The 25,198-nt window shown below is 61.9% G+C and overlaps 4 protein-coding genes across 15 annotated transcripts in view; 1 reads left to right on the forward strand and 3 right to left on the reverse strand.

The window, feature by feature from the left end:
- Positions 1 to 1,260, reverse strand: part of ABCB6 (ATP binding cassette subfamily B member 6 (LAN blood group)) — a 6,677-nt gene extending 5,417 nt beyond the window's left edge. The window contains exons 1-2 of one of the 3 annotated variants that reach the window (XM_086750833.1): positions 1,199 to 1,260; positions 1 to 531 (exon numbers count right to left, since the gene is read on the reverse strand). The exon at positions 1 to 531 is cut by the window's left edge and continues 1 nt beyond it. In XM_086750833.1, coding sequence (XP_086606959.1) covers positions 1 to 515 — 515 coding nt within the window. In that variant the 5' untranslated portion in view covers positions 516 to 531; positions 1,199 to 1,260. Of the gene's footprint in view, positions 547 to 1,058; positions 1,151 to 1,198 lie in introns of those variants that run through there. The other 2 variants (XM_086750834.1, XM_086750835.1) reach the window with 2 other exon arrangements.
- A 537-nt stretch (positions 1,261 to 1,797) lies between these two features.
- Positions 1,798 to 12,158, reverse strand: ATG9A (autophagy related 9A). Of its 2 annotated transcripts, XR_015258903.1 has the most exons (15): positions 12,021 to 12,158; positions 11,665 to 11,710; positions 10,260 to 10,322; positions 9,788 to 9,949; positions 9,550 to 9,691; positions 7,921 to 8,669; positions 7,396 to 7,549; positions 6,993 to 7,172; positions 5,878 to 6,123; positions 5,354 to 5,574; positions 4,830 to 4,947; positions 4,432 to 4,654; positions 4,195 to 4,337; positions 3,868 to 4,110; positions 1,798 to 3,100 (listed from the first exon to the last, which is right to left on the reverse strand). XR_015258903.1 is itself a non-coding variant. In XM_086750801.1 (14 exons), the coding sequence occupies exons 1-14, from the start codon at positions 12,121 to 12,123 to the stop codon at positions 4,105 to 4,107; spliced, it is 2,556 nt and encodes an 851-aa protein (XP_086606927.1). In that variant the 5' UTR covers positions 12,124 to 12,158; the 3' UTR covers positions 1,798 to 4,104. The 2 variants fall into 2 exon arrangements, 1 of the variants encoding a protein (XP_086606927.1); XM_086750801.1 differs by having other exon boundaries at positions 1,798 to 4,110.
- Positions 12,159 to 12,523: 365 nt separating this feature from the next.
- ANKZF1 (ankyrin repeat and zinc finger peptidyl tRNA hydrolase 1) lies at positions 12,524 to 19,295 on the forward strand. Of its 9 annotated transcripts, none has more exons than XM_086750770.1 (15): positions 12,524 to 12,703; positions 13,007 to 13,116; positions 13,482 to 13,584; positions 13,964 to 14,148; positions 14,428 to 14,543; positions 14,836 to 14,989; positions 15,214 to 15,475; positions 15,613 to 15,714; positions 15,918 to 16,100; positions 16,213 to 16,329; positions 16,770 to 17,043; positions 17,513 to 17,624; positions 17,718 to 17,915; positions 18,034 to 18,104; positions 18,679 to 19,295. In XM_086750770.1, exons 1-15 carry the CDS (start codon positions 12,577 to 12,579, stop codon positions 18,797 to 18,799), a joined length of 2,235 nt encoding a protein of 744 aa, XP_086606896.1. In that variant the 5' UTR covers positions 12,524 to 12,576; the 3' UTR covers positions 18,800 to 19,295. The 9 variants fall into 9 exon arrangements, with proteins under 9 accessions (XP_086606896.1, XP_086606898.1, XP_086606897.1 ...); XM_086750772.1 differs by having other exon boundaries at positions 17,748 to 17,915; XM_086750771.1 differs by having other exon boundaries at positions 15,942 to 16,100.
- Positions 19,296 to 19,510: 215 nt separating this feature from the next.
- GLB1L (galactosidase beta 1 like) lies at positions 19,511 to 24,855 on the reverse strand. The gene is given in 18 exon segments (XM_086750782.1): positions 19,511 to 19,747; positions 19,822 to 20,037; positions 20,284 to 20,415; positions 20,710 to 20,823; positions 20,962 to 21,051; positions 21,130 to 21,204; positions 21,344 to 21,462; positions 21,764 to 21,804; positions 21,894 to 21,952; positions 21,955 to 22,125; positions 22,289 to 22,347; positions 22,440 to 22,620; positions 22,998 to 23,092; positions 23,341 to 23,401; positions 23,644 to 23,794; positions 24,086 to 24,258; positions 24,740 to 24,831; positions 24,834 to 24,855. Coding segments are annotated over 18 exon segments (2,067 nt in total). The 5' UTR covers positions 24,853 to 24,855; the 3' UTR covers positions 19,511 to 19,528.
- Positions 24,856 to 25,198: the final 343 nt, after the last annotated feature.

A 25,198-nucleotide genomic window follows, 5' to 3' on the forward strand; every position in this document is an offset into this window, starting at 1 on the left:
TTCTGGTTGGTGTCCTCCAGCGCCCACCACCACAGCGGGCTCCTCCAGCACACCAGGGTCAGGTTCTCAGCGGCGAAGGCCAGCGCCCAGAAGAGGAGGAGGACGGTGCCGTGACCCCGCGTCCGGTCGTGCGCCAGCACCCGCCTGTGCTCCAGCTGCAGCAGGGCGACGGCACAGCCCCAGCTGAGGGCCCAGAGGCAGGCGTGCAGCAGCATGTACCCGTAGAGCTGTCCCGGCCCTCCTGCTTGCCACAGCAGCCCGCCGAAGGGCTGCAGGGCCAGGAGCAGAGACAGCAGGACCTGGCCGTGGTAGAGGCGGGAGCGGGGGATATACTTGGGCTCCATGGCACGGCCGAAGCGGACGTAGCAAGCATACTGGAGGGCGCCCAGCAGCAGGCAGACACTCAGCAGCACGGCCGGCACCAAGGTGAAGAAGAAGCATGGCTGGAAGCCCTGCTGGACCCAGGCCTGGGCGATGGAGCTGTTGCCTTCACAGTAGCCCCCCAACACCACCATCCTGGCTGGTCACCGGCTGCGAAGAGACGAGGGGCTGCAGCGGGGTCTGAGGTTGGGCTGTTGGGAACGGCTGCAAGGAGGGACCCGTGGAGGGATGGCATGGCCAAGCAGAGCAGGGCACCCACAGGGACAGGGGCGAGCACCGCCGGACATGGACACACGGGACACACTGCGTGCAACGCACACACAGCCGTGGCTGCCAGCAAGGGATGGACACCACGGGGATGGACACCACGCCAGGAATCGCTTGTGGGCCCTGGCAATGCCGTGGACACGGCGGGGGGGGGGGAGCAACACCGCGCTGGGACCTCCGGAGCCAGCTGGGCCCTTGGGGATGCACCCGGACACGGGGGGCAGTGGGAGCCGCAGGGACAGGAAGGCAGCGGGGCGCTGGGACCGGTCTTGAGCGCGGGGAGGGAGCAACGGGGGCAAGGCAGCGGCAGTGCGGGGCGGGGGGGTAATGCGGGAGGATGCAGGGGAAATGCAAGGGTAAAGGCGGGGGACACGCGGAGGGGGGAGGGCCGCACGAGGAAACACACGTACCGGGCGGGGGACACGCGGGGGTGAAGCAGCGGCCGTGCCGGGGCAGTGCCCGGGCTGTGCCGGCGCCGCTGGGCCCCGGGGCGGTCCCGCAGCCCGCGCAGCCGCCGTGCCGGGCCCGCCGCTCCCCCGCACCCGCTCACCTGCCCCGGGCTCCGATCCGCGCCGCCGCCGCCAGCCGGGCCCCGGTGCCGCTCCGCCCCGCTCCCCGCCCCCGCGAGGGAAGCTCCTGCACCCCCGGTGCGTCCCGTCCCCCCCACTCCGGGCCCCGGTGCCCCTAAGCCCCTCCCACCCCCTCTTACCCTGCCCCACAACTGCGGAGACGGGAGCGGCGGGGTGTCGGTGGTACGGGACGAACTCCCGTGCCGGCAGCCAAGGCGGGGCGGGGGGGGGTGTCCCCCAAAGCCGAGGTGCTCCGCTCCCGCTTATCACCGCTACCAGCCCTGCCCTGCGGTGCCGAGATAGCCCCCGCCGCCCCAGCGAGGGCCCTGCCCACCGCAGAGGTCAGACAGGACGGAGCGCTGCCCTCCCCGGGATAAATTTAGCCGCCGCCTCCCCCCGTTCCGCGGCCCCTGGCCGGCCGGGAATGAGCTGCGGGGAGCTCCCGGCCCAGCGAGCTCCTCGCAGCCTCCCGCCACCATCGCGGGCACCGGCTCTTTCGGCTTCCTCGGTGCCCCACGCCGCGGCCGGGTCCGGGTGGGCTACGCGGTGCCACAGGGTGAAGGCAGACTCGGACGCGGGCAGGGATGAATCAGCCCATCTTTATTAGACGGCTATACAGCTGTACAGCGAGGGCACGGGGGTGCGATACCACGCTCCCCAGGGACCCCCGCACGCCCCAGGAGATGAGGAAGAGCGAGTGGCTCGCCATGCACACGGGACACCGACACAAGCACAACATGCGGCAAGGACTCCTGCCCGCTCCTGCACAGCCTATCCCTCCTGCCAGCCCTAGGAAAGGCCTGGAATTTCTTGCCCTTGCCCCAACGCACTGCCAGCCTTCAGCCGCTCAGCGCAGCAGAGGCCAGCAGCAAGTCCGCCGGGAAGCGCAGGCACAGCATCCCGCAGCACCCGGGGAGACTCGCCTCCGTGCAGGGCTGCAACTCAGGTGCCAGGGGGAAGCCACTGGAAAGCTTGTGTTCCCAGGAAATTTGCTTTGTTTCCCTTCACCCTGCCATGACCGCCCCAAGCCGGAGCTGCTGCGGGGTCTGTGCAGTCAATCCTCCATGGGAGGACAGCAGCAGCACCGGCCTCCAGCTTGGCTCAGTCCTGACCCCATCTCTGCTTCAGCACGCTCTGCTTGGTCTCTTACAGACCCCAGAGCAGCTGCAGCTCCGACCTGTCCCACCCCATCGCAGCGGGGAGCTCGCCGCCCCCGAAGAGCCTGCCCCTGCACGAGCACCCCAGCCTGCGGCGCTGGGAGCAGCCGGCTCGGCAGCGTGCGCCCAGCCCGGGCTCAAAGGGCAGAAGGCAATAACCCTGGCAGGGGCAGAGGCGGCCCTGACTCCGGGGATGGCAGAGGAGGGCCGGCGGTGCGCGGGGAGGGGATGGCAAAAGCAAGCAGCCCCTGCCAGAGGCAAGGGGAGAGAGGGAGGGAGGGGAAAGCAAAGCCTGGCGGGGGTCAGCTGGGATGCAGATCCTCGCAAGCTGCCACTGGAAGAGAAGAGAGGGAAACCAGAACAATGGCGGGAAGGTCTTGTCCGAGGCCACGCTGCACAGCTGGGATCCTGATCTGCCCCATCCCCCCACCCCAGGACTGAGCTGGGGTTTGCCTCACTCTTCTGGGTCCAGGGCACCCCTCCTTGCACCCCCAGGCATGAGCCAGCTGCTTGGTATATGGTCTCCACAGCAGCTGAAGCCATGTTGCAAGCAAAAGGATGGTTTCGGGAGGGCAGGAGGAGCTGAGAGCCCCCAGGTGAGATGCGAGACACACCAAAGCCTTCGCTCGGGGAAGAGGAGAGGCCCGATACCACAGAAACGGCCACATCAGGAGGACAGACTCAATGCACCAGAGCCTGGGCATGGGGAAAAGGCCTCTGTTACGCCTGTGGGAAGGGAACCAAAACACAGAGCACAAGACCTTCAGGACGGGCTCCGAGCACTCACGGGAGACACCGGGCTGCCCCACCTCGGGGTCTCTTTGGCACTGCAGGAGGACCCGCTAGCAGCCCGGGTCTCATGGTGCCACGCAGCAGGAAGGATGCTGCTGCCCTAGCCCAGACGTACGGCACAGATGCTGCCAGCTGGGAGAGATGTCAGGGACTCAGGACCTCCACCCCACCAACCCTGCCTGGCGTGTAGGCGACAGGCCAGCTGTTTTGAGAGTTGGGGAAGTTGCAGCATCCCTGGATCCCGGCCAGAGCTGTTCCCATCAGCTCTAGATCCCACCTCTACCCACAGCAACAGCAGCCGGGGCCCATCCCTCGGCAGGGTGCTGGGGCAGAGGGGTGGGAGACTGTCCCACTGCTGTCCTGCTCCGGGCTGAAGGACGCAACACTGGTCCTCTCCAGGAGAGTGAACATGGTCCCAGGCACCTCCCCAGGGCTGCAGGCAGGGCAGGTGCGGTGCTACAGGCTGAGCTAGACCCTCCTCAACAGCTCCTTCCTTCACTTTGGAGGCAGGTTCCAGCTCTGGGCAGACATCTGGAGCTGGTGCCATCTCACATCCCTTCGAAGAGCAGCTGCTGCTGCCACCTCCAAGCCAGTCCACAGCTCCCCACTGCTAGTCCTGTCACGTCAGCTTTCGCAGGCTCTGCAGCGATTCTCCGACACGGACGACACAGATGTGAACACAGACACATGTATGTACTCACACACGCATCCACCCCACAAGAGTCAGAGTGGTGTTGACTTGACACACGGCTGGACACACAGTGCCACCGCAAAGCCGCCGGCCTGGCAGTTTTGTCTCTTCGGCAATTGATGGCAACAAAATGGAGCCCGGGACTATCCTGTCCGCTCAGGACGGGAGAAGAATCAGGCTGATGCCACATCCTGCTGCCCAAGCGGCTCCCAGTCCGCAACCCCCACGAGATCCCTTGTCTACAAGGCTACACCTGCAAGACAGAGAGGGGATGTGGTAGCTATCAGGACCGTCCTAAGCACACGCTTCCCCTCTCCGGCACAGCCTCCCCCCGTACCTTGTGGATCTGTGGTGGAAGCTCATCCTCTGAGCTCTCCTCCGGCACGGGCTCTGGGTGTCTCGCCGACTGCCCGTCCTCAGCCCAGCCTCCCAGAGGGAGGCGGGAAAAGTGCGATGGGGCTCTGTGTACTGTGCCCGGGTCTGCAGGAGAGGCAAGGAGGAAGATTACCTACCCGGGGGGCATCAGATGTGGAGCTTTGACCCGGAGCTCAGATCTCTGCCCTGGCTCCCGTACCTGTGATGCCACCGTATCGCCGCTGGAAGCCGGTCTGCAGCGTGGCCGTCTCCTCGGCAGGCTGCCGCGATGAGGAGAAGGGGTAGCTGGCAGAGCGAGGGAGGGGGATGGGGGCACCCCGCTGAGCATCCAGCTCCTCATGGGCGCTCTCTCCACTCTCATCGCTCTCTCGCCGGTGCCAAGTGTGCCGCTCAGGCTCCAGCTGGGCATGCTGCTTGTGCAACTGCAGGCCAAAACGTGAGTGAGTCAGCTGTGTGGGAGAGCCCAGATGTTCAAATGCACCCTCTCCCCAGCATTGTATGCACGCTGGTTTCAACTCTCATTCGCACTGGTATCCCAGTCGCTCCAGATCGGGTACCCCAGTCCTGCCCGCCCTGGCCCCGCTCCAGGCTGCTCACCTCGTGCATGTAGAGTGCATGTAGACTCATCTCAGTGGAGGCGTACTCCGACAGGATCATGCTCTGCAGCTGACCCTCCCAGGCGCTGCTCCCCGAGCTCACGGTCCTTGCATCAGCACTGCCATGGGACACACAAGTGGTGTTTGCTGCCCAGGTGCCCCCCACGCTGCCCAGTCCCTCTCCACTCTAATGTCAGGCTTGCAGAGATCCACGTCCAGGCTGGGTAGGAACAGCCCCTCTGTGGCACCTCCACAGATGCACAGGTGACCAGCCCTGCTATGACACTGCCTCTTCCCTACCAGAGGTTTCTCACCATAGTGGTACCTACAAGAGAACACCAGAACCCCAACACTCCCATTTGGGGCCAGCTTAAGCACCTGGGCCTAACTCTGCTTCTGCACATGTCCCTTGCTGTCCCAGGCTGCAGAGACAAATGCCACCGTGCCCCTAGGACAACACGATGGTTTTAAGGGTTTAAGGAATTTGCAAGATGTCTGGCTGCTCCTCTCCAGCCTGCAGCTTACCCAGAGGCTGTCATGGCACTGGCGCCCCGAGGCTGGGCTCCCTCTCCATCTCTTCCTGATGTCTGGAAGCCGCTGGGAGGCTGCTGTGCAGACTGGAGCGGGGAGAAGGAACGCAGGGCTGAGGCCACTTCGGAGAGATGGCGGGAGGCCTGTCCATCCCGGCCCATGTGGAAGCCCAGCACCGAGGAGCCGGCTATCACGTTGGCAATCAGGCTGTGAGGCTGCAGAGTTGAACAGGAGAGAATCACTGCCCTGTGCAGACTTGCAGGGGTGATCCCCACCAGCGACACAGAACTGAGGCACCCCAGCTCTCGCAGCCCCTCTCCCACCTCACAGGGCCCCAGGACAGCCTGCTGCCTTCTCTAGACACCCAGCAACAGTCCCAACTAGTGCTGATCTATCACAGCTGCACCCCTAGATACAGCCCAGGCAAGAGCAAAATTGCCCAGAGTGCCTGATAATCAGTTTGTCAGCACCCAGCAAGCACCTCAAGAACACCCCGCATCCCCTCCTAGCCCGGGCACCTCCGACTCCGACTGCAGGGACTGGATGGAGCTGAAGAGGGCATTTTCGGGGAGCACAGCCTGCTGAGCCAGCGCCACACTGCTGTCCCGGTGCACTCGCTCCTTCAGGAAGCCGATGAAGGCCGTGCTCTCGCGGGGCGGCTGCCACTTGGGGTTGGTGATGGCAAAGTGCATGAGGGACAGCTCCGTCTTGCCATCCTCAGCCTGCTGGTAAATGGAGGCTTCCGTCTTTCCTGCTGACATCCACTGCGAAGCACAGACAGGTAATGAGGGAGAGGATCTGCTTTACACGCCCGCCAGGCCCAGGAATCCTGCAATCAGCCTGGGCAAAGCACGCAACGCCCAGCACAATCTGGGCCACGGCTACAGGCTGAAGCGAGCGCTACACCAAAAGACCAGCCCCAGATGAGTTCGGCCCTCCCAGCCTGGGGAAGAAGCAGCAAGAACAGCATCCTCCACCTCCACCCCAGGACATCCAGAGACAAGGACTAGTCACAAAATACAAAGCCGAAAGCCTCGTCTTGCACTCTCCATCTTGCAGCAGAAGCGACTACAGCCAACAAATGACCGTTCTTAAAAGCTTCCTGCCAGCGAGTCCACCCCCTCCTTAGTTCACAGCCCCATAACTAGGGAGTCTTTCCTGACAAGTAACCTGAATTCCCAGGCACAGGAAATAGATGGGTCCCCTCTCCCTCCACACTGGATTTCACACAATGGAAAATGCTTCCCATCCCCCTGAGGCTGCCTCTCTCCTGGGCACAAGCAGCCCAGCTTCTTTAAGTCAGTTCTCAGTGGTCATGCTTCCTAAATGTCCAAATATCCCCACTTCTCTCTGCTGAGGACACAGGACTCTTGGTTGGGGATACAGGCAATGACAACAAATAAAGAAATGACAAAGCCTAGCTCCCAAAATACCAAGTTAATAATCACAGCTGGGCCACAAGAGCCCTCTGGGGCTGGTGACCTGTGTTGGCAGCCTCAGACACCCAGCAGAGAGGCAGGTGGCTGGGCCGTGGGCCTGGCAGGAGTGGTGAGTTACAGCCTCTCACAGTTCTAAAGGACCAGACAAGCTGGTGGGGAGCCCAGCCTGCTCTCCTGCCCCCCACAGGACCTACCGCTGGGTGGCCATGCTGGCGCACGTCCATCTGGGCAAAGGAGCAGGTGTCGCCCACACCCACCACCTCCACGGTGAAGTTGCGGAAGAAGTCAACGATGTCCAAGGACTTGGGCCGCAGGCAGACAATGAGGATCAGGGGGGTAATAATGGGACTCAGGAGCTCCTCCAGGATGAAGACCTGAGCACAGAGGTGATAGGCTCAGTACAAGCTTGAGGATATCAAGAAACCCGGAATCCCAAAGCCAACCCCCAGCTCCAGCCCTGTATCTTCTGGGGCAGGGCGTCTCCGAGAAAGCTGCCTTTGTTCCTCTGCCCAGGAGCTGCTTGGCTCTCCGGAAGCTTCTCCCTCCTGCAGGGATGGGGGTGAGTGCCCAGCCCAGCCGCACACAAGCCAAGCTCACCGCTTTGTACTGGAAGAGCTGGGCGAACTCGTCCCTGGTCTCATAGCGGTGGGCATTGCCTTGCCAGTGGTCAGGCATGTAGTGGATGTGTGCCAGGATGACTCGCAGCAACTGCTCTGGGCAAAACACTAGGTGCTGGTCAGGGATGAAAGACCTGTAGGACAGGGAAATATCACAGCATCACATCTCAGTTCCCAGGAGATCTCATCTTGGGAGGGCAGGGTGACTGGTTCGTATCACATCTCCTCCTGTAGCCTTCATGCCCAAGCCAAACCTTCCTGCCAGCCCAGCCCTGGGGCATGGCCGGAGCTATACAGCAACACCCCTCATATCACACAACCACTGCACCCAAGACCACCTCTACCCGCTTCTCCTGCCTGCCTCTGACTCTCCCCATCTGCGCCCTTCGCTCGGGCAGATCCACACCCACTTGCAACCAAAGAGCGCATTCGGGTGGATGGCTGTCAGCCCCACTGCTCCCCACAGCGCTGCCAGGAGCACAGGGGCAGCACAGACCCACCTCACCTGCACACCGTGATGCCCACCCCAAGCAGGGTGACCGTGGTCAGGACGTGCTCCACTGCCAGCACGTCCTCATCATAGATGGTGAGAGCGATGAGCACAGCCAGGATGGAGCCAGCAAAGAAGGCCACATTCTTAGCCACGATGGTGAGGAGTGGGGAGATAAAGCAGTTCATGTACTTGGAAGCTGGCTTGTACCCCTTGCTGAGGCGTGAGTGCAGTTCGTGGTCCAGCTCATTGAAGTGACGGAGATAACAGCGGCCGTAGAGAGACCAGCAGCGGGCACCCAGGCTGCCCGGCTCCCGCTTCAGGATCTCCGTGTAGCTAAAGAAGGCGTAGAGGATCTGCCAGATGAGGATGAGGGGGCAGAGGAGGAAGTTAGCAATGCCAATCCACAGGATACGAGTGCTGAGCTTCTCAGCCAGCTCCAGGCGGTTCCCGGCCCGCTTGTACTCGGCCTTCAGGCTCCATTCGTTCTCAAAGAGGGAGCCGGGCCCCCAGAAGAAGATGAGCTCAAAGTTGTACTTGAGCCCACGCGTGTAGAAGACCGTGTCTCCCAGCAGGGGCAGGCGGAAGCGGATGGGCAGCAGCGACTTGTTCACCATGGCCACCATGTAGTTCTTGAAGCGGAGGATGCGGTGGTAGATGTCCAACTCTGTCAGCTCCTTCTTGTGGATGCAGATCTGGTGCTCCTTCTGGATCTGCACGATGCGGGCCTGCACCTCCTGCCAGGTGTAGTAGGGCAGGGTGGACTGGAAGGGGGCAAGCAGCAAGGTTAGGGGTAGGATGTGTCCAAAGACAGAGGCCGGGCTAAGCCCCCTCAGACAGCAGGGCCCAGTGCACGCCTTGGGGTGCTGATGAGCCACACGCGACACCAGGACACGAGGCACCTCCCTGCACCGCTTTAGCCCGCGGCGAGCAAATCCCATACCTTGTCCCAGCGCCCAGGGGACCGTTTCCCAGCCACTCACACGCCAGCTGCCTTGGAGGCACAAACAGGGCTCCAGGCTCCCACGGGTCCTCTCAGAGCTGCTATTTGGAGTCAACAGGGGAAGGGACTTAAGCAGTGTCCGGGAGGGAGCCTGTGGAACAGCTGGGGACAAACCAAGCCTCTTGGCTCACTCCACCGTTCTCAAGACACGGCTTCTCCTCAAAGGATGCACGAGCCCCTTTTGTTCATCAGAGCAAGGGTTCTGGACTAGGATCTCTGTGCAAGCCTCAAACCCCATCTTTAACACATCTTCACCAACCAAGTAGCTCCATGCCTCAGTTTCCCCCACATAAACAAGGAAGATGACATTGTCCATAACCCAGGGGGGTAGGAGGATATCCTTGTTTATGCTTTCTCTCACAAAAGGCATCCCAGAAAAGAAGAAGAAAAATAAACATACTGGGTGGCAGATGGCAGAGGCGTGTGCCAGCAGGCAGAGAGGGGTTATCACAAAACAAGCTGCCTGCTGGAGAAGAGGCTGAAAGGAGACCTGTGCGGTTAGGCAGCAGAGGGAAGAGCACTTGGTACCAGACTCTCTGAGAAGCTGGCTCCAGAGAGGAGTGAAGGCGAGCTGCTTCTCACCACCCAGCAACACCTCCCGCGTCTCTTAGACTACACGCAGTCTTGGCCCAGCTACTTACCATGGGGATTTTGAGAGCATTGATGTAGAAAGAGTGAATCTCCCAGTAGCAGCAAATGTTGTAGATAAATTTGACAAGCCGGTGGATCCAGAAAACCCCAGCTATCACCAGGATGCAGATGAGGAAGCTGTTTGCCTGGATTCTGCAAGCAAGAAGAGGCAAGTAGTGGGAGACAGGTCCGGGCAGGCACCCTGAGTACCTGAGAAAGCAAGAGCAGTGGCTAACCTCCTGCCCCTACCTTGCACTGCAGACATTTGGAGGCAGGAAGGCATCTGGCAGAGTCACCTTAATGGGCTCACTGGGATGCTGGCTGTGATTTACGGCTTTGTTGGCAAAAAGGATGTCATAATCGACGCAGCTGATAAGAAAGGTGGTGAATGCCACCACAAAGATGAACTGCCTGTGAAAAAAAGGGAGCAGGCATGAGGGAATCGCCTTTCTGTCCCGCAAAAAGTGAAGCGGGCAGGGTGACATGTCAGGGAGATGCATTCCCACAGTCATGGCAGCAGGAAAGCTCAAGGCCATCGGGTCCTTGAAGTGGAATGCAGGTTTGAGGCACAGAAAACCCTAACAAAGAGGAGACAGGAAAACCCTAACAAAGGACAACTGTAATGGGAACCCTCCCGCTCACTCAGCTGTAGTTCGGCAAAACCCCCTGGCTGTTCCCCAGCAGCTGCCACAGCCCCAACAGAGAGGAAACCTGCACTTACATGAGCTCAAAGATCTCTCCAATGAGCATGCAGGTGAAACCATTCTTCTGATGCAGGTTATAGATGTGAAGGCTACAGTCAAGGAGAACAGTCTGGAGACTCCTTCCCTCTGTCGAATGATGGAGAGGTTTCTGGCCCACTGGCACCTGCAGCTCCCCAGCCGAGTCTCCCTGCACCACAAATGGAAATCCCTTCCCACCCCTACTCATCAGCAAACTGGTTCTCCACTGCTGGCAGACACGCTCTGTCCAGGTAAAGCACAGCTGAGATAAGAGGACTTGGCTCCATCCAAGCTCCCTCCTTCCCCAGCCCAGCACTCAGAGGGGCTCTGTCCCAGCACAGAGCAGAAACTCAGCCTGGCCGCAGGCCACACAAGGGTAGGCAGGGCAGGACAACACAGAGACTGGCAAAAATGCATTTAATACTCCCAGAACCTGTGACTGGTATCCACTGCTCCCAACACCTGGCAATGTGGTTAGCAGAACCAATGCCACTTTATAAGACAAGCAGCCATTCTCTGTGACCGACCGGGTCACCTATTAGTTTCCCTTTCTCTCATTACCAGGCCCTGAAGGTGCTACAAACCAAGTAGATTGGTTCACAAACCAAACAGATTTCCTCTTCCCCTCCCTACCAGCCTCAAGATTCCCAAGCACCAGGCCGATTACTCCCTTCCTTGCTGGCCTTGAAAGTCCCAGGCACCCAGCCAACCCCGTGGCGGTGATGACCTCGTCACAGAACAGAGAAGCACAACAGCACACACAGCACTGTCCATAAAACCAAGGAGCCACAAGTCCCAAGTGGAAACTTGGACCTGAACTGCTGCTGGGCAGCAAGACCCGGGACCTGCCCCGTGGCCAGAGACATCTCCACCATCATCTGCTTCCTCTGAGGATTGAGCCAGTGACTTGTACTCTTTTATATGACTTTTGAACATAATTATACTGATACAGCAAACCATATCTTAAGATCTGACCCCACCTGCGGAGAGTCCAGGTGATTAGGAACCGTAAGCGAAGTAGTGCTGTACAATTGTGTTCCATGCTATTTATAAAACTGTACTATTCTAGAAATCCTCTGCTATTCTGATTATGAGTTCTATGCTATGCTAATCATAAAATCCTGTTAAGGAAATAAAGCTTTACTTGTAACTACAACTTAGTGCCATCATCACTGCCAAGCATCCCTAAAAGAACCTGTCTGTCACTTCAGTGTTGGGTGACAGCACCCCGCAGGCAAGGGGGTTCTACGATCCCCCAGCCCCTCTGGAGCCATGTGGTGTCCTATGGGAAGGGGCAGATGCTGCCCCAGCTCCCAGTTACGCTGAACCCCGTGTTTCCACCAGCACTGAGAGCCCAGGTGGCGGTGGGGTGCACCCCACCTGAACCCCTCCCTGCGAAAGGATATGCGAGAGAAGAAGAGGTCCAGGTTCTCGATGTGATGCCACGGAGCTGAAGGAAGAGAAGCGCAGGCTGAGGGGCCCTCCGGCACTCCCCGCCTTCCTGCACAGGGGGCACAACTCCACCTCTTCCCCCCTGCCCCAGGCCCCCAAATTGGCCCCACAGCCCCCACCCCCGTCTCCCTTGGTCCCTGGCTGCTCCCCCCGACGCCAGCCACACGGACCAGCCCGGATCTGCCCCCCTCGCAGCCCAGACACCGCCGATCCCGGGGCCTGCGCCGCCTCACGCTCCTCTCCCCCGCTCCCCTCAGGCTCAGGCTGCCACCGGTGGCCAGGCCCCAACCCCCGGTGCCGCCGCTCACACTTGGCGCCCTCGGGGACGTGGACGAGCAGGTCGCCGCCGCCGGGAGGGGACTCGGTGGAGGAGCTCTCCAGGCGCTGGTACTGCGTCTCGAAGTGGGCCATGGCGGGGCCCCCCGCCGCCGCCGCCGCCGCCGCCACCGGCCACGGCCCGGCCCGGCCCGCTCGGCCCCCGCCCCGCGACTGGCGGCTGCACCGCCCAATGGCAGCAGCGGGGCGGGACGAGGAACGGCCAATGGGAAGGCGGGAAGGCGGGAGGTTGGGATGAGCCTAGCGGCGGCCCGTAGACGGGGAGGACGTGACGTGCAGCAGCTGAGGGGCGCTTCCGGGCCGCGGCGGTGGCCACACGTGAGTGACAGGGCGCACGTCCCCGTTACCGGGGGGCGGGGGCGGGGGTGGGGTCACGGAGGTGGCAGCTTCGAGGGGGGTGGGTCCGTGGGGCGGAGACCCGCGGCAGGTGGGGAGAGGGACCCAGGGAGGGTGGTTCCCGCCGCCGCCGCCGGGGCCAGGCCCAGGCCCGTCGCTCAGGCGCTGTCCCCTCCGCTGGGAGCAGCAGCGATGGCGGCCCCGGAGAGCAGGTCGATTTTCGAGGCCGCCCAGGACCCCGTCCTCCTGCACGGGCTGACCCTCGTCACCGGAGTTGCTGCGGATGCGTGGGCCGCCGAGCCGGCACCAGTGAGCCACGGTGCGTGGGGCTCCGTGGGGGTGGCGGGGGGGGAATATTTAGCCACGCTTATGTCTGCCAGCCCTAAGCCGTGAAAAAGGAGCGGTGTCCCCAACACAGCTTGGGTGGCTGCTCTGGAGCTTGGCCGTGGGAGCTGCCCAGTGGGTGGGTAAATGGGCTTTCCTTGGTGTCACCCCAAGGTCCTCGAAGCTCCTTCTACAGCCACAGGGCTTTTGGGGTGGCTGAGAAGAGACCTAGGAGGCTCCACTCCTTGGGGTGCAGCCTGGGAAGCCATCTGTGCACAGCCCTTTCCTGTTCTTCCAGAGGAACCCACAGCCACCGGCAGTGAGGAGAAGGCCCACGGAGTCCCTGAGGTGCCGGAGCGAATGTGCTGCTCAACCTGTGGGCAGGTGTTTGGCAGCCGGGAGGAGCAGGTGAGTGGGGCCGAGTGGCCAGCTTGAGGTGGGAGTGGGGCTCAGCCTCAGCGTGCTGCAGCCCAGCACTGGCTGCTTCCAGGAGCATCGCTGCTTGTGTCCTGTTGAGATCTGGCCTCAGACTGTATATTGTCACTTAAAATGTTGTTTACTGGAGATAAATGGTACGTGCAGCGCAGGCCTGTGCCTGTTCAGGTTAACTGTTACATGGCTAACTCCTTAATGTACCGTGATCTTCCAGTCAGGATCAGTGCAGGGTCCCAGCACCAGTTTAGCCCTCAGGGTCTGTCACCTCAGGCCCTTTGGTGGCAAGGGTTTTCATGGACCACCAAGATCCTGCTGGCTCACACCTCTCTCCTCCACAGACCGAGCACTACCGTCTTGACTGGCACCGCTTCAACCTAAAGCAGCGACTCCTGGGGCACCGGGCGCTGCCGGTAGAAGTGTTTGAGGAGAAGACCCGCACAGGTGAGGAGTGGGCCTGCCCCCAGCAGAGCCCAGAGGCTGTCAGGAGCCTCACCAGAGCTGTTGCAGGCATGAAGCCCTTGGCTACTTCTGTGAGCTCAGGGTCCCTTTATTCTGCCCCCGTGGGTTCTTTTGGGGATCCAGTACCGTCCTGAGCCTTACTGACTTGTTAGAGGAGAGTGTTCTACCTGAGCCCCTGCCTAGGCATACCTGGGGACCCAGAGCCCCAGACTTGTCTCCACAGCTCCCTTGTGATATGTAGGGTACTGGACAGGACATTTCTGGGGTCGTGGGCTAGCCCTTGGAGTCACCTGCAAAGTTTTGGGAAGGCTGTTGGTTAATCTTTGCCCTACTCCATTGCTTCATTTTCTTTCCCTTGCAGGTGATGTTTCCAGCATCTCAGGGTCTGACTCTGAGAGCTCCGATGCAAGCAGTGAGTCGGAGTTGCTGCCCTCTGCCAGCGACAGCCCCAGGACCCCCCAGGCCCCGCGCTCCCACAAGGTGCTGCTCCGCAATGCGAAGGGCCAGCTCATCTCTGCCTACCGCTGCGTGCTGGGCACCGGGAAGGCAAGTCACAGCCCAGCTTATTGGGAGAGGGACCCCAGAGAAGGTGGGTGGCACTGGGACCTAGACTTCTGTCTAGCAGTCCCCGACGTCCCATGATGGGTAGGGTGGTCTCTGATGCCAGGTCAGAGCCCCAGGCTTGCTGTTAGCCTGTTTTTTGGCTCTGAGGTGCTTCCAGAAACCTGCTTCTGGTGCCAGCAGAGGGGCTGATCTCTGACCTGGGGAACAGCAAGATGTAACGAGGTGATCCCGTGGGTGCTAGCAAGGGTGTCTGTGTATCAGGGTGGCATCGAGGAGCCAGCGGAGCTGACGGCAGCACTGCAGAGCCTCAGCGCGAGCACGTGCTGGGTTGTGCTGATGATGGGCGGTGGGCACTTCGCAGGAGCTGTGTTCCGGGGGTGAGTACAGGGGGACAGAGCTGGGGTTGCCCCTCTGGGCACGGTCAAGTGGGGCTAGGTGTTGGATGGCTGTCCCTTCCCTACTCTTCCATCACAGTGCTTGCCGCACCCTGGGCAGCTGTGGCTCCTAGTCTTTGCTTGAGAGTTGGCTGAACCCAGTTGTGCTGCAAGAGAAGTGTTAATCTTTAGGGCCGTAGGGGCAAGCCAGAAGCCCTCCAGGTTCCAAGGAGCATCAGCTCACCTCCTGTCCATACCTGGGGCCCTGTTGCTCAATGCCTGCCCCTCTCCGCAGCCCCCAGGTGCAGGAGCACAAGACCTTCCACCGCTACACGGTGCGAGCCCGCCGGGGCACAGCGCAGGGCCTACGGGATGCCCAGACCCCAGGGTCGGCACCCCGGTCGGCCGGAGCCTCCCTGCGGCGTTACAACGAGGCTGCGCTGCTGAAGGTGAGGACGCACCACAGCACTGGGCTCTCAGCAGGGAGACTGATCATGGCTGGCTCCGTGTGGTGGTACCATGCCACCGCTGGAGGGAGTGGGTGGGGTGTGAGCTCTAGAAGGGGGTCAGGGTCCAATTGAGGCTGCTCTGTCCTAGGTCTGTCCCTGCTCTAGAGCTGCTTGTGCCCATGCAGTGTGCTCAGGATCCCATAGTGCCTCTCCTTCCTCCCCAGGATATTCAGGACCTGCTGACAGCCTGGGCACAGCACCTGAATGAAGCTCAACGCATCTTCCTCCGGGCTCCTCGTCACAACCACGCGCTGTTCTTCAGCGGCAGGAACCCACCCCTCACCCGGGGTGACCCTCGTGTCTGCCACATCCCCCTCAGCACCCGCAGGGCCACGCTGCGAGAGGTGCTGCGAGTCCATGCCACGCTGGCCAGCCTGCATGTGTATGGTGAGCGGGACCAGTCCCAGTGCCTGTGGGTCAGAGCAGGTCAGATGGTGTGGTCCCTTGTGCATTAGGGGATGCTGCCCTATGGGGTGGAGGTGCTAGCTCTCCAGCCCTCAATCCCTGGAGACATGGGGTGGTCCATGTCCCCAGGCAATGACAGGAACGCCCCTGCTACCCAGGGAAGGACACGCCACTGGAGGACATCACTCGGTCCCCCCAGAAGGGCTGGCAGAAGAGGCAGCGGAAAGCAGAGGTGGATCCCCCACAGGAGGACTCAAGGGGTGAGTTGAGCCATGGAGGCAGACGTGACTCTGAGCAAGCAGGGGGGTCTGGTGTTACGGTGCGGGACCGGATTTGCAGCCCTGTGACAGAGCCTGGCACCGCAGTGGGGATCTGCAGAGCGTGGCCTCGTGCTGGACAGGAGAAGGGCAGGGTGTGCTTGGCTGAGAGTCCCAAGTGATTCGTGCTGTGTGTGGGGCCTCAGCCCCTGTCTTATCACCCCCCTCAGCCCCAGAGGAGGAGGAGGAGGAAGAGGAGGAGGAAAGCCCTGCAGGGGAACTGGAGATTGTGGAAGTGACACTGGGGACCTTGGACCTCCGGGAGTTTGAAGTGATGCCCAAGCGAAACCGCAAAAGGAGGAAGAAGAGGGACAAGAAGGTGGAGAAAGGTGAGGGGAAGAACTGGCCGGGGCAGTGTAGGAAGGCGGTGGGGAAGGAACTGCCACAGCTGGGGTGCAGGCTGGCCCTGGCCCTCTTCCTCACCACGTGCTCCGTGTGCAGGGCCCCGTGCTGAAGAGATGGGATGCCATGATACCGAGGGTGGGCAGCCTGGCCTGGAGCTGGTGGTGGAGCTGCAAGGGGAGGCTGGGGCTGAGCCCCTTCCCTGGGGTGATGGAGGTGAGTGAGGTCAGGGACTGGGCGGCGTGGATGCCTGCCCTGTTTACTGGTAGCTTTGCAGCGAGGTGATGAGCACATCGTCACGCAGGTGCCCAGAGCAGCTGAGTGTGGGATGGCTGTAGTGCAGCCACGTGCCTTCGAGTGAGTCGTGTGTTCAGAGCAGTAGCTCTGAACTGGGGGGCAGGCAGCACCTGGCTGAGCCAGATGTGTTGGGGGGGATTGGAGTGGGTCTTGTCTCAGGAGAGGGCTGAGCTGCTGCCAACAGTGCCCAGCAGTGCCACGGCACATTGTCATAGACTCTGAAGGTGCTGGAGATCCTGCAGTGCCCAAATCCAGCTAGCAGGGCGATACTTTAACTGCACTGTGTGTATTTTCTAGTCAGACAGAGCACTGCTCTGCCCAGGGAGCCGTCCGACTCCCCTCCTGTTCTTCCCTCGTAGGAGACCCTCAGACCCAGCTCCGTGATGCCCTGTTCACCGCCTGCAAAACAGGAGATGTGGGCACCCTGCGGCACCTCCTGGGAGTGCCAGAGAGCGGGGGCCTGCCAGGGGACAGCGAAGATGGGGGGGGCACACAGCCCCTGGATACATCCCACTCCCTGCTCAACCAGCCCGTGGATGAGCGTGGCTGCACCCTGCTTCACGTGGCAGCGCGTGCGGGGAAGGCTGAGGCTGTGTGCCTGCTGCTGGAGGCGGGGGCGGACCCTGCCCTCAGGTACGGCCGCAGGGCGCCCAGCAGTTGACAAGCACAGCCCCGCTGTGGGAACTCAGCAATTTCCTCCTCTCTCAGCCACAGGAGACTGGTGCCAGCCTTGTCCTGGGACAAAGGTTGGTGTCCCAGCCAGGACATCTGGGTTTGTTACAGGAGGCTTAAGAGCTGAACCACCGTTCTCTCTGCCTGCCTGGTCTGGCACAGCGGCAGGTGGGCACTGCCCAGAAGTGCTCCCAGGTTTATTGTTAGGCATCTCAGAGGGCATGGATGAGGCCACACTTTGCATGTCTGAGATGCGAGAATGGGAGGATTTGGGGGACTCTGGTGTCAGGATAAGCAACTTCCCCCGCCTTGGCTGCGATACCCTGGCCTGCATTACCCATTGCACATCCCTGGGGAGTCACTGGGCTCACAGCACAGTGTGACATAGGCAGTAAGGTGGCAGGGTGAGTGGGTCTTCCTTGTCTTGCAGAGACAGTCAAGACAGGACCCCCTACTGCGTCTCTGCTGACAAACCAACCCGCAACGCCTTCCGCAAGTTCATGGTGGACCATCCAGACAAGTATGACTACAACCGCGCCAAGGTGAGTGCCTGCCCTCTGCCCTTGCCTTCCAGGGACTGGGGGACCCCAGAGCAAAGCGCCCCTCACCCACTCGTGCCGTTGCCCCTGGCTCAGTGGGAGATGCTGACTGCCCTCTGCCCTCAGGTGCCAGGGCCCCTGACGCAGGAGATGGAGGCCAAGAAGCTGGAGAAGAAGCGGGCACAGAAAGCCCAGCGGAAGCAGCGGGAGCAGGCGCAGCGGGAGGAGCGGCAGCGCTGGGAGAAGGAGCAGGGAGAGAAGCAGTGGTTCGCAGCCCTGTCTGACAGGGAGAAGGTGAGACTACACATGGGGGATGGGATCGAGCCTGGCTGGGGCAGTGCCAATGTGGTGGGTTCTGGGCCCAGCAGCTCCCAAGGGCTGGGGGGCACTGAGCTGTCTCTCTGCTCCCCAGAGGGCCCTGGCTGCCGAGCGGAGACTGGCTGCGCAGCTGCAGGACACTGGCATAACTCTTGCCAACATCAGGTAACAGCCCCAGCAGCACAGCTCCACAGACAAACTCCCACATGAGCGCAGCTGCTCCCTGCTCTTCTTGCTCCAGTTCTCATTTCCAGTCTAAAGCTATTCCAGTCCACTCAATTCCCAGCAGTGCCCATCTAAGTCTTCTCTCTTCCCCTGCCCCTGAAATATTTTTGAAAGGACAACTTGATCCACTTGCAGCCAGATCTATGGCAGGCCAGTCCCCCAGCTGCTCCTGTGCCACTCACCCTGCATCCCACCTCCCTTCCCTGTGCCACCCCATGGGTTTGTGGGCAGCCAGCCCTGCCTGCGCTGACCTAGGCAGGGGCTTTACAACCCCGTACGGGGCCAAATTCCCCCTTGTTCAGCCTGCCTCGACGTACCTCGCCCCACACAGCATTGCCTTCTGGGAGTGTGTCCTGGCTGGGCTGCTGGGTGAGCCCTGCAGGACCAGAGGAGCCCCAGCTCCCTCAGGCTGCTGCTGTCTCACGTCGCAGCCCAGGCGGTGAATCCTCTCTGCTCCTCTAACCCTCTCGCAAGCATCCGCTTTGCTTATGGCCACCTGTGCTGTTCCCTGCAGCCGTTGCTGGCATTGTGGAGAGTCCTTGCTGGGCCGGATCCCTTTTCATTACCTCGACTTCTCCTTCTGCTCCACGGTCTGCCTGCAAACCCACCGCCGGGCCCGGGCTGGCCACACGTAAAGCTGGGGACTGCTGCCACCTGCCGAGGACCAACATGGTGAGGACATGGCTGAGCGCTGGCCGCGCGGCGAGGGAGAGCCTGTGGAGCAGTGCCGGCTGGAAGGACTGAGCTGACCATGTCACTCGCAGAGGCAACTGTGGCAAAGATCAGGGCAAGAATGTCACTCTGGATGATGACTCTGGGAACGTTACAACCAAGAGATCCCTACGTGCTAGTGTGAGGGGCAGGACTGTTCTGTGGACCAGCTCCAGCTGGGGCCTCTTACTGCTGGCTTTTCTTGTGGCTACCTCACAGGCTGCTGCTCATGGCAGTGGGACAGATCCTGACATATCCACACCACGCAGCCCTGAGCTGCCTGCAGCCATGCCTGGGCTCTGCCCTCTGCTTTCCTGGATGCCCTCGGTGTCTCAGCCGTATCACGTTAGCAACTACCTCCTCTGCCTGCATTGTCAATAAAGAGGTGCCTTGACCCCCTAGGTGTGGGGGCCATTAGCATGAGAACTGGAACTATCTGGGACAAGTGGGATTAACATGAAAAAGAAGCTCAGTCCTAGGCCCATTTCTCCTTAGCACAGACCCTGTCTGTTCCCAGAGGAGGGCAGGATCTCTATGCCAGGACATGTGCCCCTTTCCTAGGGTACTGTGGCGTCTCCTCTGGTGCTTCACCAGCCCCCTGCCATCTCTGCAGACCCAAAGAGAGGCGATGCCAGTGCCCGGCAGCCCAGTGTTTATTCTGTGGCCGCGGTGCTGCGGCTGAGGGTCCTGTTGAAAAGGGGTTGGTCAAGAAAGAGCAAGAGAGGGGTAGGGGGTGCTCCCTCCAGCTCCAGCACTGTGATGTTGTTGGGGCGGCCAACGTGCAGCACCGAGCCGGGCACGAAGAGGGTCTGCTGGGGCCCACGGCGGGGCCAGTACCGGCCCAGGTTGAAGCCATTTATCCACAGCTGGCCCTGGAAGATGGAGATGGGACTGAGCTGTGCCCCACTCCACCCTCACCTCCTCTCACAGCTATGCAGCACCTTACCTTGCTCCAACCTGGGAACTTCACAAAGGTGTCCCAGGCAATGCCAGGGGTCTCGAAGGTCCCAGTGTAGAAGGCTGGCCCTTCTCTGCCCCTGCTGCTTGATTTCGGCAGGGCAGCGTGGGGCCAGCCCTGCTGGATGACAGTGTCTATGGCCAGGGGGTAAATCAGCCAGTTGCTGAGAAGGCTGGAGTCCAAGGAGAGGTTCCCCAGCAAGCCCTGAGATGGAGCAGGAGGGAAAATGAGGCAGCAGGGTCTGCCACGGTCAGGAGGATGCTTGGCTTCCCCAGAGCTGCTGATTTCACAGCCTTATCATAGTCCTGGCAGGTTTGCCAGGGGAGGGTGTGAGATTAACCAGGGAGCAGGTCTGGGGCTGACCCCACTGTGGCTGGGGTGTGTCACAGGTGGCAGGAGAGGGGTGTATGGCCAGGCCATCTCCACAGCTTCAGGGCCTTCTCTCCTCACCTTGAAGTCACTGGTGTTGGCCCCGAAGCTGATCCTGCCCATGTTCTCCAGGAGCACGTCCAAGGTGTCCCCTGCTTTGCCTGTCACATGCAGCGTCGTCTGCCCATCCCGCTCCAGTGTCCCCTGGTACTCCTGCAGCCACAGGGTCAGCACTGCCACCCCGTGCTCAGACCCCACTGCCCTGAACGCTGCCGGCAGCCTGCCAGTGTAGCATCCTACTGCCTCCCTCTGCCCCAAGCCAGACCAGGGCTGCCCTCCACTCCCAAACCAGGCAAATTTTAGCCAGAGGGATACCCGACAAGTGTTCACTGGCTTTCAGCACCCTGCCTGTCCTGGAGACCCTGGCATGGCATGGCCCTGCTGCCACCAGGTCCCAGAGCCCTCCTGGGTGCTGGGCCAGGGACAAGCGTGCTCCCGCAGCCTCACCTGCTGCAGCATCACGTAGCCGCGGTCGCAGACGCTGTGGGGAGGAGCACCCAGCGTGGCTGGGTCCAGGACGTCCCGGGGCAGCTGTGTGCGGTACACCACAAAGCCATGGGCCTGCAGGACACAGTGGAGTGGCACAGAAAGGGAAACGGGGGTGGAGAAGGGCTCTGCCGCTCCACCCTGGAGCCAGGGCAGGGCAGACAAGCCTAGGAGCATCTCCCCCAGTGTCCCCCACTGCACCCAGCCTCTCACCTGCTTTATGGCCTCAAAGGTGAGGGGGAACTGGCTCTGGATGGGCCCGGAGGGGCACAGCACGTCCAAGACATCCAGGAGGTTGGCATACTGCAAAGAGAGGGATGGGGACAGGGCAGCCGGGCAGTGCCAGGCAAGGGCAGCCCAGCCCTCGGGGCAGGCGCTCACCTTCCGCAGGGCCACCCAGCCGTAGGCGTGCTTGGGGGTGGCGGGTGGCATCGGACCGACTGGCAGGGGCTGGAACTGAACAGCAGACTGTCAGCTGCCCCCCGATGTGAGCAGGGAGATGTCCCCTGCCCTGCCAGGTCCCTTTGTGTCCCCACTTCCCTGGCACAGGCAGCAGTGCCCAGTGCTGTCCCCCTCCTCCTGCCAGGCTCAGCACCTTGCTGATGACTGTGCGGATGGCAAACAGCTTCTTGGTGGAGTCTCCTGCCTCCGAGAGGGGGGCATCATAGTCATAGCTGGTGGTCACTGGTTTATACTGGTCCTTGAAGTCAGCACCTGGCCAGGGAAGTGATGGGTGCTGGAGGAAGGGACTCTGGCAGAGCCCAGGGCATGGACCCCAGCCTCAGGCTGGCTGCAGGGCAATGGCAGGGCACAACCCAGAACTGGGGGTCTCTGCCTGGGGATAAAAGGAGTCTCCAGAGGGGGACAAGCTTGAGTTCAGGGGCCCCTTGAGTGTGTGTCAGCCTGCCCTGTGGGCCAGAACTGTAGCCTAAAGCAGACTCCTCGGGGATGGCCAAGGAAAGCCCCCCAGCTCTGCAGTGTGCCCCCCCCCTCCCCAGGGCAGGGCCCTACTCACCGCTCCAGTAGCCAAAGGTCGTTCCCCCGTGGAACATGTACCTACGGGACACCCCAGAGAGCCCTGTCACACCCCACAGACCCACCGGGGGTTCACTGGGCGCTGCCCCCACAGTCCCAGCCCTGCCTGCCTCCCCCTGCCCGAGCCCTGCGGGAGGAAGGTGAGCGGCGATGCCCACTCCAATGCTGGCAAAAGGCATCGCCCTCCCCAGGCTGTGCCCCCCACCAGCTGACTACTTGCATGTTGACATTGGCTCCCAGCTGCAGCATCTCCTCCAGCCCCCGGGCCACGAGCCCCGAGCTGGTGCTGGCGTGTGCCTCCCCCCAGTAGTCCAGCCAGCCCGTGTAGTACTCGGAGTTCACCTGGGGGAGAAAGGGACTGTCACCCCTCTGTCAGCCACATCCCCTCTGCTTTCCTGCAGCCTGGCCCTGGCACCTCTCTTTGCCTCGCCCCCCACCAGCCCCTCTGCCACCCCAAAGCCATTGTAGGTCATTTCCCCTGCAACAGCACCCATGCCAAGCTCACCAGGGGCCCCCTCGGCTCAGCCCAGCGCTGGGCACCAAACGCCTCCGTCACATTGGAGCCTGTGGAGGTGATGGAAGGGAGGTTGGAACAGGACGGGGCTGGGACCCCCATCCCCTCTCCTCCTCTTCCTCCTCCTCCTCTGTAGGGGTACCTGGCCCGAAGTCGATGGTGGCATAGAGGCCCGGCAGCGAGCCGCAGCGCAGCTCCTCCAGCCGCGTGCTGTCGGTGGTGAAGAGCAGCACCTCGCTCCCCAGCAGCGCCCGGAAGGAGCCCAGCAGGTGCCTCAGGTACTCGTAGTCGCAGGCGTAGTAGCTCCCGTATTCGTTCTCCACCTGCGAGCAGGGCAGGGGCTGACACGCAGCACGCACATGGCAGGGCTGCAGCCAGGTCCCGCTGCGCACTGGGATGAGCACTCAGGTCCCCCCTTCCCTCCCAACATCATTACATCTCGTGACAGCCCCCAGGCGTGTCCCAAGTCTGACCTTCCAGCCCCATTATGACCCCCATCTCTACCAGCGTCCCTCAGATTACACCAGGGTGGTGGCAGAGTGCCAGCCCTTGGATTTAAGTCCAGGTCCAGAGGTTGGGAGGGATTTATCCAAGAGCTGTGCCTGATTAGGGCATGGTGTAGGGGGTACAAGTGGCTTTTTGGGGCACATCCAAAGATGATCCAGAGCAGGGTAGGGAGCCGGGTCCCACAGCACCTTACCTGCACACTGATGATGTTCCCCCCATGCTGGTACAAGCGTGGTTTGATCTTGGGTAGCAGGACGTGGAGCCAGGAGTCCACAGCTGCCAGGTAGGCTGGGGGGAGAGAGGGCAGCTCAGCCTGGCCGCAGCGTCCCCCCAGCCCACCCACAGCCAGCCCTGCCAGGAGGGGGACAGAGCAAACAGGGCAGAGCTGAGCACCACGGGGAAGCGGAGGTGGAGGACAAACTACAAAAGATGGAGAAGAGGATGGGAGAGACCACGCAGCAGGGCTGGCAGGTGCACGGAGAGAGACCAGCATGCCGGGACCGACACCATGGGCAGAGCCCCATGCTGAGGCTCACTGGGGTCGGAGGAGCGCAGGACGATGTCTGGTTTCCACAGCAGCCAGGCTGGCAGGCCACCCTGAAGAAACACCCACAGCAGAGAGAGAAACTGCTCAGCAAACCGGGCCAGCACGCAGCCGAAACCAGGCTGCTGCAACGCTAATGCACGCCAACAGAGCGGCACACGCCCTGCAGAGCGGCAGCCTGGGCACGGCTGCTGTGGCACCGGGGTCGGTGTGCTGGCCAGAAGGGCCAACCCTGCTGTGCCCTTCCCAGGCCACCTGTGACCCCTCTGTCCCAGGCCTGGGGGTGGGGGCTCACCATCTCCCACTCCGCACAGATGTAGGGCCCCGGCCGCAGGATGACCAGAAGCCCCAGCTCTGCTGTCAGGTCCAGGAAGGCTTCTATGTCCCGGTCCCCAGCAAAGTCATAAATCCCCGGCAGCGGCTCGTGGTAGTTCCAGGGGACGTAGCTGGGGCGAGAGGGGAGGTCAGCACGCGGGGGTTAAGGGCACCCTGGCACTATGGGGAACCGTCCCACAGGCTGGTCTCTCTGCTCCTGGGAAGCAGCCTCCAGCCTGGGGTGGGGATGGCAACTGGGGCTGGACTGGGACTGGTAGGGGTCCCAGTCAGCCCAGTGCAAGGGCTGGTCCCAGCTCCCTAGGATCAGACAACACCCTTGCCTCTGTCCCTACTCTGGGGACCCCAGAGACCCCGACAGGCCGTGGTGGCTGTGGGCTGTCAGGGCTGCCCCTGTCGCTTACACCTGCACGGCGCTGAGCCCACTCATGTACATCTTGAGGAGCCGGTCTCTCCAGGCGGGGCGTGGGACGCGGGCGTAGTGGATGCTGCCCGAGATGTAGCGGAAAGGGACACCATCCTTGCGGAAGCAGTTCTCCTCATAATCCAGCTGGAAGGAGCGTGCCGGGGGTGACGCCTGCAGGAGAGGGGCAGCGCTGGCGGACTGCAGACCCTCCCCAAGCCCAACCACCCACTCCCACACTCCTTGGGACAGGGACTGACGGGTGCTGGTTCCTGGGGGGGGGATAACCCTCCTCATCCTCGGTTCAGGGACAAGGCAGGGACCACACTGTCCTGGGAGAGCAGGAGGGACAAGCAGAGCAGCCATTTGCACTGCCCAATGGCCTCCCCCTTGCTAATCCAACAGCCTGCAGCTGAGCTGGTGGCATTTTGGGGGACGGGTGCTACTGGGGACGGATGCTGGGAGGGCAGGGAGCGAGCTGGGAGGGCAAGCGAGACACTGGAGCGGGACGCGGGGGCTGCAGCAGAAGAGAGCCATAGCAGGAAGAGCAGGGACACGGGGAGGAAGGTAAGGCGGATCCCGGGGCCGTCCCACCGGGTCCTTCACAGCTCAACGCCCTGCGCTTCTCCCGAACTTCCCACCCGTGTTTGCTAACCTGCGTGTGCAGCAGCCCCGCCATCAGCAGCAGGGAGAGAGCCGGCAGCCGCATCCTCGCTGGGCGCTCGGCAGGCCCGGGATGGGGGACGAAGGGGACGTGGACGCCACCATCACATGATCCCGCTGGCTGGGCGCTGCCTCCAGGTCCTAAGTGCAAACAGCTGGAACAGCAGCGCAGCTGGGGCGGGGGGCGGGGAGTGGGATAGGGGGTGGGTGGCTCTGGCCCCCCGCACACCACCCCACTCAAAGCCCACCCAGCAAGGGGTGCAGGCAGCACACCACTGCCCACGCCAGCTCCACCCGAGGTGGCGGGTGGCACGTGTGGAGGGACGAGGAGCCTCGTAAAAATGTCGCCACCGGACACAACGCCTTCGAGGGAGCTTAGCCCCCTCGTTCCATCAGAGAGGTGGTGATGGAAACCTCGGTTATAGCTCTGGGGAGGGGGGGGTGCTGCTGC

This window comes from Chlamydotis macqueenii, chromosome 6 (assembly GCF_036417535.1).
Source record: "Chlamydotis macqueenii isolate bChlMac1 chromosome 6, bChlMac1.mat, whole genome shotgun sequence".
Taxonomy (NCBI): domain Eukaryota; kingdom Metazoa; phylum Chordata; class Aves; order Otidiformes; family Otididae; genus Chlamydotis; species Chlamydotis macqueenii.